At 37.3% G+C, this 16,283-nt stretch overlaps 1 protein-coding gene across 1 annotated transcript in view; it reads left to right on the forward strand.

Annotated features, from left to right (window-relative positions):
- Positions 1-16,283, forward strand: part of osmr (oncostatin M receptor) — a 33,604-nt gene that overhangs the window by 11,629 nt on the left and 5,692 nt on the right. Inside the window, exons 4-12 of the mRNA XM_030142565.1 lie at positions 1,896-2,162; positions 2,256-2,385; positions 4,834-4,982; positions 5,466-5,602; positions 6,779-6,920; positions 7,382-7,467; positions 10,494-10,707; positions 10,797-10,976; positions 11,088-11,189. Coding sequence (XP_029998425.1) covers positions 1,896-2,162; positions 2,256-2,385; positions 4,834-4,982; positions 5,466-5,602; positions 6,779-6,920; positions 7,382-7,467; positions 10,494-10,707; positions 10,797-10,976; positions 11,088-11,189 — 1,407 coding nt within the window. The remainder of the gene's footprint in view (positions 1-1,895; positions 2,163-2,255; positions 2,386-4,833; positions 4,983-5,465; positions 5,603-6,778; positions 6,921-7,381; positions 7,468-10,493; positions 10,708-10,796; positions 10,977-11,087; positions 11,190-16,283) is intronic.

The raw sequence follows: 16,283 nt of genomic DNA on the forward strand, positions 1-16,283 counted from the left end.
AGTCTGTAATGTGGCTTTGAAAGGGCCAAAGGCCTTGGGGGAGCCCACCAGGAAACCAGAGGGAAGAGAACTGAGGACAGATTTGATAAAATGTCAGAATGGTATGAATTTTTGAAAAACTAGGCATTTTGGTGACCTTTAACCTACAACATGACCTTGACATTAGACTTTTCATAGTACAAAGTACTCTGACGATACAACATGGCACTGACAAGATCATTAAATGGCCCATCATGAACATATTTATACACTGCACTGGACAAAAGAGTGGAGAAGCTGTGAAAGTTGCAATTTTCAAAGTTAAAAAAGTAATTTTCGGGATGGGGGGGGGGGGGGGTTGGATGAAAATTTCAAAAAAGTTACACAGGTTCACAGGTGCTTCATATGAATGTATGCTTCATAAGGTCAATAACAGGGATGGAACCACAACACCAGTTTGGGAGTCATTCTGGTCTTACATAACTATGACTGACAGTCAGCAGGATGATAGTTGAACTACTTCCCTCATGTATTTAATTAATTAATTAATTAATTATCTAATTTATTTTTTATTTTAATTTTTTTGTTTTTTCTTGAGACCTTCCACGCTTTGTAGTTTGTTGTTTTGGTTTTTGTTTTTTTATACTTTTCATGTATGTACAGAAGCCCTCAATGTTATTATTAAGCAACATTGTATGAATGTCATGATCCATGTGAAAACTCTAATAAAAACTTGAATTATTAAAAAAAAAAAAAAAAATTACACAGGAGTGCTGAGAACATCTTGTTGCATCAGAAAATCAGGGCGAATGTGACATTTGATATTAAGCCCCCCCCCACACACACACACACCTATAACAGCAGAACTAAGAGCAGCCTGAGCCACCCTAACTATAGGATTCATCAAACAGGAACGTTTTTAACCTACTCTTAAACATAGAGAGGGTGTCTGCCTCCTGGACCGAGGCAGGGAGGTGGTTCCACAGTCTTGATAGCTGAAGGCTCTGGCCCTTGTCCTACTTTTGGAGATTCTCAGGATCACCTGTAAGCCTGCATGTTGAGAGCGTAGTGCTCTAGATGGACTGTATGGAACTAAAAGGTCTCTCAGATGAGTAAGGCCATGAAGGGCTCTGGAAGTGAGGAGGAGTATTTTAAAGTCTATCCGAGCTTTTACAGGGAGCCAGTGCACAGTTGCCAACACTGGGGAAGCATCTAAACGGATGCAGACTTGGCGTTGTTGCTGTTGCACTTGTAAGTATGGCTTAGATAAATTCTCTATACTCTATGTATTTCAGTGGATTTGTGCTCTTGGTGATTCTGTTGGTTGTAACAGTATTTACTCATTTATGAACTCATTTTATGAATGATGCCTGCATGCTTGCTATATATTGCCACTTCAGTAGACATCGCTCCAAGGATTGCCTTCTTGTCGCCAGCTTCATTGAAAACAAATGCACATGGTCAGAGGGGGAGTAGGGGGAGCTTCATAGAGTAAAAAGGCTACAAAAACAGCGAAAAAAAGCCAAAATCTTGCATAGTTCCTCTTTAAGAACAAGTGGGGAATTTTAGTAATTTTCTGCCTATTATTATATGTTTTATGTATTTGTAGATCCACTGTCATCTGTAAGTTATAATGTACATGTGTAAATGACAAACTGAGGCAGAATTTTGTTAAAATTGCATTCTTTTTTGCACTAAAACAAAGAGAAAAAATTGAATGATTATTTATTGTTTATTATGTTTTTATTTTACTGGTCCGACCCACTTGAGATGAAACTGGGCTGTATGTGGCTCCTGAACTAGAATGAGTTTGACAGCCCTGGTTTAGAGAAACAGTATTTCTACAAACACCACTTCTGTACTGTTGTCCAGATAATCATCAGACTGTGCTGAAATGTCTCTGCTGTTTCTGGTAGGAACGGAACCAGAGGATAAGATGAAGGTGTTCCCCTCACAGAGATTCCTGAAGGAGGGGACCAATGTCACGCTTTGCTGTGTTCCTCAACGAGGCGCCAATATCACCAACATGGCCATCTATCTGAAAAACTATTCTGTTATCAGCCTCGGAACCAGAGTCAAGGCTATTACTATACCAAACGTCACCTTCCCAACCACACCTATTAAAGCTTGGTCACTGACATGCAATGACAATGACAAAGAAAAATACTGGTTCCCTGTCAGCTGTGAGTTTGAAAATATATTTTCTCTTGTAATCTTTTATAAACTTCCTGATTTATAAAAGATAATACGTATGTGCTGCTATGTGTGTACTGCAGTTCCCCCCCAGAAGCCCAGAAACCTGAGCTGTGAGACATCAGACATGAAGACTGTCAGGTGCAGCTGGGATCCAGGCCGACCACGACACCCATTTGACCTCAACAAGCAAACACGTACTCTGCACATAGAGTAAGAACACGCCCACAGCCATCAAGTTACAAAACACCCACAAGATATCAATGTACAATGCCATGATCTTCGAACTTTGGTTGTAAACATATTCATATATTCAATCCAGGTTTATTTATTTCCACCTTTCATATAAATCACTAAATCAGGGGTGTCAAACATGTGGCCCATAGGCCAAAACCAGTCGCCAAAAGGAGGTATTTGCAAAATTCAAAAATTACACTGAAGATATTAACGGTCAAGGATGTCGAACCCATTTTAGTTCAGGTTCCACATACAGACACCAATGTGATCTCAAGTAAAATAATATAATTATATTGATGTATGATGATTTCATAGCAATTTGTTTATGCATGTACCTTTTTGCCAGAAGGTGTCCCGATGATGCAAAATTCATCAACAGCCAATAACAGACAAAAAAAAGTTAAGGAAAAATGTACAAAAATGCCAGAGGAAAGCATAAGGGTTAAACAGGTTCATAGAGATTGGACTGTGTCAGGGTTCATCAGGGTCATATCATATAAAGAGTGGTTCAGGAGCATGACACATTATTTTTATACATGAATTGACAACCACAGGGTCCAGACCCCAACCACAAAACCAGCCCACCAAAGGGTCCGATCCGACCCAAAGTGAAAAGTGCAAAAATTACACTGAAGATATTAATAATCAAGGGTGTGGAACTCATTTTAGTTCAGGTTCTGCATACAAACCAATCTGATCTCAAGGAAAATTAAAGCTGCAAGCAGCATTGGGCGGGACCTCGCACCGCGTGTTCCACCTCCCGTGTGTTCCGCCTCCCGTGCATTCCGCCTCTTGTGACCTTTGACACCTCAGCTCCACTCACACCTCTCCGTCCCGATACCAGCTCCCACCCTTTTGTGTCCATCCCTCTTACATCCCTACAGAACACCCGCGGCCCTCTGCTGAAACCACCATCACTTTTTAATGAGGCTTTTATTTTGGAAAAACCCTACTGTGTGTGTGTGTGTGTGTGTGTGTGACAGAATCAGTCTGAATGAATTGAAATTATACAAACAGTTGAGCATAAAAATCATGATTTACCATAAATAAGGCTTTTATATTGAAAAACCCTATTGTGTGTGTGTGTCTGTGAGAGAACAATTTTGAATGAATTAAAACTGTAGAAAAAGTTGAGCGTTTGGCATAAAAATGGAGACGTTATTCAATAGTCATGATGTGGTATTTTTAATAAGGCTTTTATTTTGAAAAACTGTCCTCTGTGTACCCTGTAATGTGTGCAAAATGTCAAAAATCCACAATGCAATGCAGCAAAACCTGTTTTAATATATGCAGGAAAAAGATTTTTTTTGTACTGTCTGGGATTTGAACCAGCAACCTATTGCACAATGAGCCACTGCTCTACCCACTACACCATTGGTACTTGCTTCCAACTATGCACCATTAATCATTTTATAGGGATTTTTTTCAAACTGAGAACTGCCATTAAAAGTACTCTTGGAACAAATCACGATTATTCCATAACTGTTGGTCTTATCTCAAAAATTCTTTCACTTTTGGATTCTATAGACTTTAGGGAATTTTATTATTTAAAACTTTTTTGAAAAAAATCCGAAATGAAGAAGCAGTAATTGCAGAAATATGGAGTAACTTTGAAAGGCAGATTGCCAACTTCCTGTTGGAGTTAGCTCATGGGTGTCAGTGTATGATTTGTCGGGCTCAATCAGACCAACATTTTGGCATTTGTTTCATGTGTCTGTGACATTCCTACTGGCTGCTAGGGCAGTTTTTGTGTGTTTTTTAGTATATAGGTGGCGCTACAGAGTCCATTTTGGCACCCAAGGTGTTAATTTTGATATTGTATCAAAGTGTTGACCAGCCATGACATACACGGCAAATTTGGTGGCTTTTGGAGCATGTTGAGGGGGTCAAATGGCAGTTTAAAGTGGAAAATGTATGAAAATAAACAAATTGCAATAAATCCATAACCATACATCCTATCTCAAACATTTTTGCATGTGAGAGTTGTGGTGAGTCCCCTGAACGTGTAGATATACAACATGTGGGGATAAAGTCCGAAGTGAAAAATGACTTCCCGACATCACAACTTTGAGGGCCTATAAAAAAAAAAAAAACTAAGGCAGTTCTGAAAAAGTTGCGAGAACACTTTTTGAGAAGGGTTCACTCTATCTTTTGGGGCTATTTAGAAGTCAAAAGGTAAAAATATGTGATTAAAAATTAAGATCTATTTTCACTAGGATTAAGCTGTAAAAGTCTGTGCCATCCAGATCTCTACATACAGACCCAGTCACAACACACAGTAACTGAAAACCTCTGCTATGAAGAGGAACCAGCTACTTGACCACCTCACCATCACATTATGTTTGTTTCTTTATTTAATTAATTACTTTATTTTTTATTTTGGGTTTTCTCAGAGTCATCACCTCATTGTTTCTTTAAAAACAGGAACTCTGCTGTGGCTGCCGTCCGCTGTGCTGTGTCATCGTGCCGTTTCCCAGTGGTCCCACAGTTGGAAGAGTACAACATCCGGGTAGTGGTGAAGGACAACCTAGGAGAAGAGACTGAGCGCTACAGATTCAACCTCTCTGACAGAGGTCAGTGGTCACTTACAGAATGTATTATCACTGTAATAGGTGCTGCTGCATAAACCCCTGGCTCCCACTGACTCCCATATTTTCCTGACACATTTCCACTGTGTGTCCCACTACAAAGACTGCAAAATTACTTTGTTACCCAGTGCTTGATTAAATATACACTTTTACTGAGTCAGTAAGCTAGTGTTTGGCATTAGCTCACCCATGACCCATCATGCTCCTGCAACTCAGCCTCTTTAGACCAAATATGGTCACTTTCAGATCTAAAAACCCAATGAGGCGACAACCGAAAACACAAAGTATTGGCTAACATCCAGTTTCTGCATTTACTATTTATTTACAGTTTGTACTCTAAACCTTTATTTGTGCAAAGGTGTTCAAATTGCAACTAAAAATTGCAATTTGTGCTGTTATCAGTCTTCAGTTAATATAAAAAATAACTTGTGTGATTTGAATTGTTTGGACATCATGTGTTTTCTTCAGTGTTTCCTGTTGTGGACTGGGACAAAGTGAGCCCCAGAGTGACCGATGCCACATTGTCCTGGGTGATTGAAGGGAAACTAACTGACTCCATGCCCGTTGTGTGTCAAGTCACCACCAGCCCAGACAGGAGCACTGAGGTGAGTTTAATGTGGGGTCAATAACATCCAGTCAAATGGGGAGGTTGAATTAAGAGCTGCAGCTATTGATTAGTTTTGTAATCCATTAATCTATTGATTATTTTCTTCGAGCCAATAAACAATTATTTGAATAGGTGAAAAAAAATAGTAAAAACGTGAAACAGACACATCTGAAAACGACAGATAACTTGTCCTTTATTCCAGAGCCAGCTGAAACAACAACCATAAATAGTACAAAAGTAAAAAGAGATATAAAAATATATAGAAATAACAACAATAAACAATAGTATGAAAGTATATATAAAATATCTATCTATATAAACAACAACAAACCAGTCCAATGACATCTATAAACAATCTGTCAGGTCAGTCTTCAACACATTTGGATCCAGCTTGCTAACTTCTACCAACTGAACATGGAACTAACATACAACTGAAACAAATATTTATAATGTTTGTGTTAAAGCCTCGCAGTTTAAAGGAGTAAGTGATGGTTCCAGAGGAGAAAAGTCAACATACAGGGTGTATCAAAAAAAACGATACATTTTGAAAAATTACCCCCAGTCCCGCATTTGATAATTTTTGGAATTTTCTTTTATGGACGTCGGTAGGTAGGGGATTGGTGGATATTCGTCTAAATTTACAGACCCAGGTTTTCATGCATGAGTTAGCAGGGGCAAATTGTGCAATCCAAGTTAAAATTGGTTTGCCTGAAGTAGCGGTGGGATTTAAATCCAATCAAAGGTCATGGGAAGGGACAACGGGCATCCATCTTGTTTTCCACAAAATTGCCAGGTTACAGCGTTAACTCTTTGGCCACCATGTCAGTTTCATTTCTTTACCCATGGCAGCTGGTCCTGCCTTTCAAAGTTAATTCAACTTGTTTAGGCCTGAAAATGTCACTGAGGACAGGCCAAGTTAGGGTTAGGGTTAGGGTAATGTATAAACATTTTCTGCCTTTTTGTCCTTGTTTCTTCTGTTGTTTGTGTTGATCCTAGCGTCATGTGCACCACAATAAAGGTCCGTGTGAAACACAACAGTGGAACCAATATTTAACAGCAGAGAAATGACGCTGCAATTCAGGAAAATTGTAACAGAATAAATTCTTTAAATCGACTGGAGTGGATTAATGGTTTCATCTCTAGTTGTTTTCCTGCTTGTCTGTGTTTGGTAAAGGTGAGCTGTCAGAATGGGAGCAGCCTTTGCCAAGTCAGACTGGATCATCTGCTTCCCAGTACCCGTTACTCCGCCAAGGTCCGCTGCTCTGTCAACGGCAGGTTATGGGGTAATTGGACATCAGTTCAAGACTTCACCACCAGTGAGTATGCTCTAGTGTTAGAATCACACAGAGTCCAACTGAAAACAAACATTACTCTCACTATTAAATCAATCAACTATTTTCATGAATTATTACCCCGCCCCCCGAAGGGGAGGCAAGGGGTATTGTTTTTGGTTCGGTTTGTGTCTTTGTTTGTTTGTTTGTTTACACTTAAACAGTAAAACTAATGGTTGAATTCATACCAAATTGGGTTTATAGATTGCCAGTGACCCAGAATAGACATGATTACATATTGGGAAAAGTAGGTCAGAGTTAAATTTTTTTAAGGAATTTTTAAAATCTTTTTTTTCCCATTTACTTATAATGGCCGAAAAGTGTCTATCCTGTCTATGTCTATGCTGACATCGGCACACGCATAGACATGCTGACATCAGTTGGATTAATGCCAAAATCTAAATATAAAGTTGCTGTGATGAGATCATCTTAATGTGCTTTCTCAGACCCACTGGTGACTCTGAATATCTGGAGGATAATACAGAAGCTGGACCACCCACACAGTCGTCAACTTACCCTCTTGTGGATTCCGGTGAGATACTATTTGTTTTTATTTATTTTTGTATCTCTGCCTAAGGCAGGGATTTGCATCTGTTTCATAAAACAGATGCTGTGGTGGATGTTGGTGGCTTTTCACATGACATTAATGTTACAGAAACTCATCACTACTCTGATTTCTAGTTGTTTGTTGCTCCGCACATTGCCATTCGCTACATTATCTTTATGATTTTCATGTTTCATACAGAATGGTGTGGCTAGAAGTTCATCAATATGTGCAGGGCTCAAAATTAACTTTTTGACCTAGGAGCACTGTGCTCCTAACCCTAAAAAGTTAGGAGCACAGGCTAAAATCTAGGCACACCACTATTATATAAAAAATTTGGAGAACAAGCAAAACTCTTGGCCATACCAAGTAATATTCCTATATGTATTTAAGCAATGTTAACAACCTAGAATAAAGTATTTGAATAGAGTGTGAAAGAAAAAGCTTACATTGACACAGGTGCAAAACAATTGTCAATGTGTGGTACATACTTTAGTTGGTTCTTGGAGAAGAAAGACGAATCACACCATTATTTGCAACAACCAACTTTTTTATTTCATGGCCTAAAGGCCCTTAGTAACTGTGGTCTACACCACGCCTGAAGTCAGGTCTCCTTGACCTGGTGCCCCTTAGTCACTGTGGTCTACACCACGCCTGAAGTCAGGTCTCCTTGACCTGGTGCCCCTTAGTCACTGTGGTCTGCACCACGACGCCTGAAGTCAGGCCTCCTTGACCTGGTGCCAGAGTGTAGGTACTTCCTGACCGCTGGCAGTGCATCGAAGTCATGCAGTGTTGGACCATCCGCAGAGATGCGCACGCGAGGGGGCGGGGACTAGATTTTCCGCTTCAGTCAGCGGGGCGTGGAGCTTGTTTATTTTCAGCTGACGAGTTACTTCTGCAGCCATTATTCTAGGCGCACGTATTAATTTTCGCTCATTTTTTTATTGGCGCACCGTGCGATCGTAATCTCAAAAACAGTCGCACTACTGAAATTCTCAGGCGCATGCGACCGTAATTCAGTCGCAGTCACGAGCCCTGATGTGTATAATGTGTGTTTTGAAATTTCACATCAGGAAACATTGCACAATCATTAAGATTTTTCTTTAGCTTGAGGTGGTTTTTGCTTTCTTACAAAATTGCAAATAGGCAAAGAGGAGAACTGAAACACCTTTTGAATGAATACTGATATAAAAAACATTTAAGTCACATGACTGATCATGTGATGAATCAGCTGTTTGCTGCATCTTCCAGATATTCTGATTTAATGTGAAAACATGTACAACAGGTTATGTGAACTGTGAATTCCTCTGGCTCATCTCTAAAAAAGATTTCCCAGCCTTTTAGATGATTGTAGATGGAAAACACCAAGAGATCCTCTGCTTCTTCGTCTGTTTTTTAGAGTGTAGTGTAGCCCACAGCGCCACCTGCTGAAGGCAGTGCAGCTTGAATAATTGCCCCCAGACCAGTTTATGGAAACACAGCTGTAGTTATTGTCAAACGGGTTCTGTTTTACACAAATGATTGGTAGATACAGATTTATTTGCAGTGCAAAAGCTCAGAAAAATCTGCCTTATTCTGCAAAATGAAACTCTGCTTTTTTCATTACATAAGCATTCTGTGTACTGAGTAATGTAATGAGTAATGAGTACACTGTACTCATTACATAAAAAAAAAACATTTTTGAAAGAATATAATATGTAAGAAAAGCGCTCTTGAAAATATATTTATAGTCAAAGTTGCTGAAGCTAGTGACACGGTAATGTATACTGTACTGTGCAGAAGTTCAAGGCCAACATTAAAAGTTTGTTAGTTGAGTAAAGTTCTATTGTTCACACATATGCATGTGTCAGTCTTTGTATTTTATGGATATGGATAAAAGTGAAGTATGTACAGCAGTAAGAGCAAAAGTGTCAGGGGAAAAACAGCTTCTATAAACCAAAGTGGTCATATTTAGTGTGACCTCACTTTACACCACAGGTGTCAAACATGTGACCTGCAGGCCAAAACCAGCTCGCCAAACGGCCCAATTCAGCCCATGGGATGAATTTGTGAAATGCAAAATTCACACTGAAGATATTAAGAATCAAGGATGTCAAAATCATTTTCGTTCAGGAGCCATATTCAGACCAATATGATCTCAAGTAAATCTGACCAGTCAAATACTATCATAATAACCTATAAATAACTCCACAAATTTCTCTTTGTTTCAGTGTAAAAAAAAAAAAAAAGCTAAATTACATGAAGATGTTTACATTTACAAACTATCTTTGCACAAAAAATGTGAATAACCTGAACAAATATGAACAACCTGGCATGTTTTAAGAGAAAAAAGTGCATTTTTCCAATATTCTACCTGTTACTAAATGTTTTTTGTATTTGTAGATCCACTGTGATCTGTAAGTTGTAATGCACATGTGTAGATGATAAACTGAGACAGAATATTGTTAAAATTGCATTTATTTCTCCTAAGAAATTTCAGGTTGTTCATGTTATTCACATTTTTGAAAGGACAGTTTGTAGATGTAAACATTTTCCTAATATAATTTTACTTTTTCCACTGTTTATTTTACTGGTGCAGCCCTCTTGAGATCATATTGGGCTGAATGTGGACCCTGATCTAAAATGAGTTTGACACCCCTGCTTTACACCTAACATGTCTTTCACCCTTTTTGTCAGACAATATAATATGTATTGCATTAATTTTCTGATGTTTTACATCAGGTTTCATTCAACACACGTTAGATGTTTCTATCTGTTTGTACTGCTTCTTTTCATTGGACAGGGGTCACACTGAATATAGACTTTAACCTATACAGCCCATTTAGTTCCAGTTTTTGTAAGTATTTTAAGGCTGTGCATATATTTCCTGTATTTTCTTGTTGTATTTGAAGAAAAGAGAATGAGAAATAAATATGTATGATCATTTTAACCCTGCAAAAACAACAAAGATTAAGGTAGAATGAGACTTTTGCACAGTTCTGTAGCTCTACGACATCACGGATTTCCTTTCCCAGCATGTTACTGGCTCAGGCGCCATCCACATCATCAAGGGCTACGTGGTTCAGTGGTCTCAAAAAGACCAAAACATGACTGAACAGGTGGATGGTGGACGGACTCAGACACAAATGTCCATCGGTTCAGAACGGTGTGATTTGACTGTGACAGCTGTGGTCAGCAGCGGCGCCTCTGTTCCCGCTCACATCACCATCCCACAAATGAACGACACAGGTCAGGAACTTTAAGAGTAACGCGTAAATATCAAACACTAATTTATGAAACATTTTTGAACACATTCCATTGAATATGTCTGTGCTTAGGAATACTCCCAGTGGAGAAGAGGCTGAAGGATGGCTTTACCAGTCTGTCCTGGGACAAGTGGGACAAGGCCACCTGTGGATACACAGTGGAATGGTGCATTCAGGGACATGTGATGCCTTGTGCTCTGCAGTGGATGATTGTGGCAGATGGAAACAACACACTGCTTCTACCTAATCTTGGTTTATATTCTTTATTTTTAGCTGTTATTCGTTCATAATCAACATAAATGCAGCCTTATAGATATATTTCTTTCCTCTCTTGTAATTTACTGTCAACATATTATGTTTCAGGACATTTCAAAGCTGGATATCGGTACACATTTAACATCTACGGATGCACAGAAGACGGACACCATCACATAGAGATACAGACTGGATACTCTCAGCAGCTCCGTGAGTTATTTCAACTCATAGTAACTTCAGTTTACTTCAGTAAAAGTACGTAAGCGTTAACAGTCAAAAGTACTTAAACTATTTAAAGTCAAAAGTAGTCAGTAAAATGGTCCCTGTAGGTGTTTTATTGTTATATAAAGTGATTTTTAATTCATTTTCCTGCTGCATTCATTTGTGTTACATGTTACTGCTGTACATCTTTATGGGTGAATATGCTTTGTTATCTACAGCCACACAATAACACACAGAAAAGACAATACCATGTAATGTAACCACAAAGACAACATAAAAGATGTAACAAAGTGCAACAAGATAAAAATGACAGAAAAGGGAAAAAAAAGGGGTTAGAAACAATGTAAAAGAAAATAGTGATAACAAAATTATGAAGAGATTAAAACAAGATAAAACTATCCTTAGTCAAAGATGTAGCTCAGTTAAAGCCAGAATTCTAAACTATGTACTGCATACACAGTATCTATACTAACCTTTCACATACTTTCGTGTAAATAATAAGACGGATGTATCCGTGTGGATGCATGTCACTTCCTGATAGTTTCCTTGTGGGTTGGTGGTATGTAACCTTGGTAACCAGCCAAATGTCATCTCTACAGGCATGTGTGCAATACTATGAACTGTCGATCCATGTAATAGTGACTCTGACTGTATGCATTAATGTGAACCTGCAGACTTTACTGACATCTATCATACTGTCCAACCCTGTAACAGTATGAGCTGTACCAGCATGTGTGTAATAGACTACTGAGCACTGGGCTGTGGTCACAGTCTGTCATTGGCTGTTGTCACCAAATATCCAGTGCATTATGGGATATTTATCATGGCAAACTGTGCATAACTTGTGCACTGTAATATTTACCTGGAAATAGTAGACAATTCTATTCAGTCCTATTGTGTAGGTTTTATACTTTGGTGTTGGACATACTAAACAATCTGATATACTGTTTTTGCCTAGTATACTAGCATATTAGTTAGTTAGTATATTGGTATATTAGTTAGTTAGTATACTAGTATATTAGTTAATATATTGGTATATTAGTTAGTATATTAGTATATTAGTTAGTATATGAGTATACAGTTAGTTAGTATAATAGTATATTAGTTAGTTAGCATATTAGTATATTAGTTAGTATATTAGTATATAAGTTAGTATATTAGTTAGTTAGTATATTATTATTTTAGTTAGTTAGTATATTAGTTAGTATATTATTATTTTAGTTAGTTAGTATATTAGTTAGTATTGGTATATTAATTAGTATATTAGTTATTATATGAGTATACAGTTAGTATAGTAGTATATTAGCTAGTATATTAGTATATTAGTATATAAGTTAGTATATTTGTGTATTATTTAGTTAGTATATTAGTATATTAGTTAGTATATTAGTTAGTTAGTATGTTAGTATATTAGTTAGTTGGTATATTAGTATATAAGTTAGTATATTTGTATATTATTTAGTTAGTATATTAGTATATTAGTTAGTATAAGTAAGTAAAGTAAAGTAAATTTTATTTATAGAGCACTTTTCACAGACAGAGTCACAAAGTGCTTTATCAATTCAAATCAGAATCAAATTAAGTTTACAGAGACCCAACAGAATCCTTCAGGAGCAAACACTTGTGATTGGTGACAGTGGCGAGGAAAAACTTCCCTTTAACAGCAGAAACTTGGAGCAGACCCAGACTCCTGAAGGATGGCTGTCTGCCTTGACCAGTTGGGGTTAAAGAGAGAGAGAGAGAGTAAAGGAGGAGAAAAGAGAGAGCGATAGAGATATAGAGAGACTGGGGGGGGGGTGACACATGGAGTACGTTATGATGAATACATAGAGTGTAATCAGTCTGTGGTGGTCCTGGGTCAGGTGGGAGACTAAAAAGCCTTTTTGAACAGGAGGGTTTTGAGGTGTTTCTTAAAGTTCTCTACAGAGTCCATGGACCGTAGGTGTAGAGGCAGGTCATTCCATAGACGTGGTGCCACAGCTTTAAAAGACCTGTCACCGCGTGTGCTAAAACAGGTCCGTGGAACCATCAGCAGGTGCTGTCCTGAAGACCTCAAGCTACGAGTCGAGCTGTAGGGCTGGATCAGGGAAGCAATGTATGCAGGGGCCTGGCCATGTAGGGCCCGGAAAGTTAGCACAAGAATTTTGAAATGAAGACGATATAGAACAGGGAGCCAGTGGAGGGATTTAAGGATGGGAGTGATGTGGGTTCTCCTGTTTGTGCGGGTCAGGAGCCTGGCAGCAGAGTTCTGGACAAACTGTAGACGGGCCAGCTCCTTCTTGTTTAAGCATGTAAACAGGCTGTTGCAGTAGTCTAAGCGAGAAGATACAAAAGCGTGAACGATCATCTCGAGCTCATTTGTGGACACCATAGATCTGATTTTGGAAATGTTGCGTAGGTGGAAGAAACAGTTTTTGACTAGGTGTTTGGAGTAGAATTCTAAAGACATGTCCTGGTCAAAGATGACACCCAGATTCCTCAGTTTTGTCTTTACTGAGGAACTCAGGTCTCCAAGGTGATGTTTGATCCCTGGGATTGCACTATCCGGGGCAATGATGAGGGTCTCAGTTTTGCTGGAGTTCAGCTGGAGGCTGTTATCATTTAGCCACTGCTTCAGCTCTGACAAGCAGTTGATTAAGGAACTCAGTTTTTGGGGCTCAGAGGAGTTAAAGGAGCAGTATATCTGGATGTCATCCGCGAATAGATGATAGGAGACATCACTATAGTGTTGGATAATGTGGCCAAGTGGGAGGACATAGAGTAAGAATAGGACTGGTCCCAGGACAGAGCCTTGGGGCACACCACACAGTAGATCCGCTGAGTCAGATTGGAAGTTGTTTATTGACACAGTGAAGCTTCTGCCAGTCAGGTAAGAGGAGAACCAGTCTAGCACAGGACCTGACATCCCTACCAGGTCCCTCAGTCTCTCGATCATTATGGTATGGTCCACTGTGTCAAAGGCCGAGGACAGATCTAGCAGGACCAAGACCGTGGATTTCCCGGAGTCAGCCGCCATCAGGATGTCACTAGACACTTTTAATAGTGCGGTTTCTGTTGAGTGGCGTTGTCTAAACCCAGACTGAAAAGTGTCATAGATCTGGTGTGTCTCCAGAAAAGCTGTAAGTTGTTTAGACACTGCTTTCTCAAGGATTTTGGCCAATAGGGGGAGCTTTGAAATGGGCCTGTAGCTTTTGAAGTCTGTGGGGTCCAGTGTGGTTTTCGTTAGTTTAGGTTCTATGATGGCCTGTTTGAAGGAGCTGGGAAACAAACCAGTTGAGAGCGACAGGTTAAAAAACTTTGTGACCCATGGTCCAATAGTGTCAAACATACCGACAAGGAGCTTATGGGGGAGGATATCTGCAGAGTATATTAGTTAGTTAGTATATTAGTTAGTTAGTATATTAGTATATTAGTTAGTTGGCATATTAGTATATAAGTTAGTATATTAGTATATTAGTTAGTATATTAGTTAGTTGGTATATTAGTATATAAGTTTGTATATTAGTATATTAGTTAGATAGTATATTAGTTAGTATACAGGGTGGGGAAGCAAAATTTACAATATTTTGAGGCAGGGATTGAAAGACAGTGTATGACCAATTAGTTTATTGAAAGTCATGAGAATTTATTTGCCACAAGAAAATGTACATAATAGAAAATGTTTTTATTCTATGTGTCCTCCTTCTTTCTCAATAACTGCCTTCACACGCTTCCTGAAACTTGCGCAAGTGTTCCTCAAATATTCGGGTGACAACTTCTCCCATTCTTCTTTAATAGTATCTTCCAGACTTTCTCGTAATAGTTTTGCTCATAGTCATTCTCTTCTTTACATTATAAACAGTCTTTATGGACACTCCAACTATTTTTGAAATCTCCTTTGGTGTGACGAGTGCATTCAGCAAATCACACACTCTTTGATGTTTGCTTTCCTGATTACTCATATGGGCAAAAGTTTGTGAAAAGGTATGGATAATAGTGTTAGGTATGATTATGACATCAATATATGTTTGGTTTCAAAACAATTGACGTACTGCCTGCTGAGAAAAAATAACTAAATATTCATTGTAAATTTTGCTTCCCCACCCTGTAGTTAGTTAGTATATTAGTAGATAAGTTAGTATATTAGTATATTAGTTAGTATATTAGTATATTACTTAGTTAGTATATTAGTATATAAGTTAGTATATTAGTTAGTTAGTATATTAGTTAGTTAGGAGATGAGTATATTTGTTAGTATATTAGTATATAAGTTAGTATATTAGTATATTAGTTAGTTAGTATATTAGTATTTGAGTTAGTTAGTATATTAGTATATAAGTTAGTATATTAGTTAGTATATTAGTTAGTTAGGAGATGAGTATATTTGTTAGTATATTAGTATATTAGTTAGTTAGTATATTAGTATTTGAGTTAGTTAGTATATTAGTATATAAGTTAGTATATTATTATTTTAGTTAGTATATTATTATTTTAGTTAGTTAGTATATTAGTATATAAGTTAGTATATTAGTTAGTTAGTATATTAGTTAGTTAGGAGATGAGTATATTTGTTAGTATATTAGTATATAAGTTAGTATATTAGTTAGTTAGTATATTAGTATTTTAGTTAGTATATTAGTATATAAGTTAGTATATTATTATTTTAGTTAGTTAGTATATTATTATTTTAGTTAGTTAGTATATTAGTATTTTAGTTAGTTAGTATATAAGTAAGTATATTAGTTAGTATATTAGTATATAAGTTAGTATATTATTATTTTAGTTAGTTAGTATATTATTATTTTAGTTAGTTAGTATATTAGTATTTTAGTTAGTTAGTATATAAGTAAGTATATTAGTATATTAGTATATAAGATAGTATATTATTATTTTAGTTAGTTAGTATATTAGTATTTTAGTTAGTTAGTATATAAGTAAGTATATTAGTTAGTATATTAGTATATAAGTTAGTATATTATTATTTTAGTTAGTATATTATTATTTTAGTTAGTTAGTATATTAGTATTTAGTTAGTTAGTATATTAGTATATAAGTAAGTATATTAGTTAGTTAGTATATGAGTATTTTAGTTAGTTAGTTAGT

The sequence above is a fragment of the Sphaeramia orbicularis genome, chromosome 9, assembly GCF_902148855.1.
Source record: "Sphaeramia orbicularis chromosome 9, fSphaOr1.1, whole genome shotgun sequence".
Taxonomy (NCBI): domain Eukaryota; kingdom Metazoa; phylum Chordata; class Actinopteri; order Kurtiformes; family Apogonidae; genus Sphaeramia; species Sphaeramia orbicularis.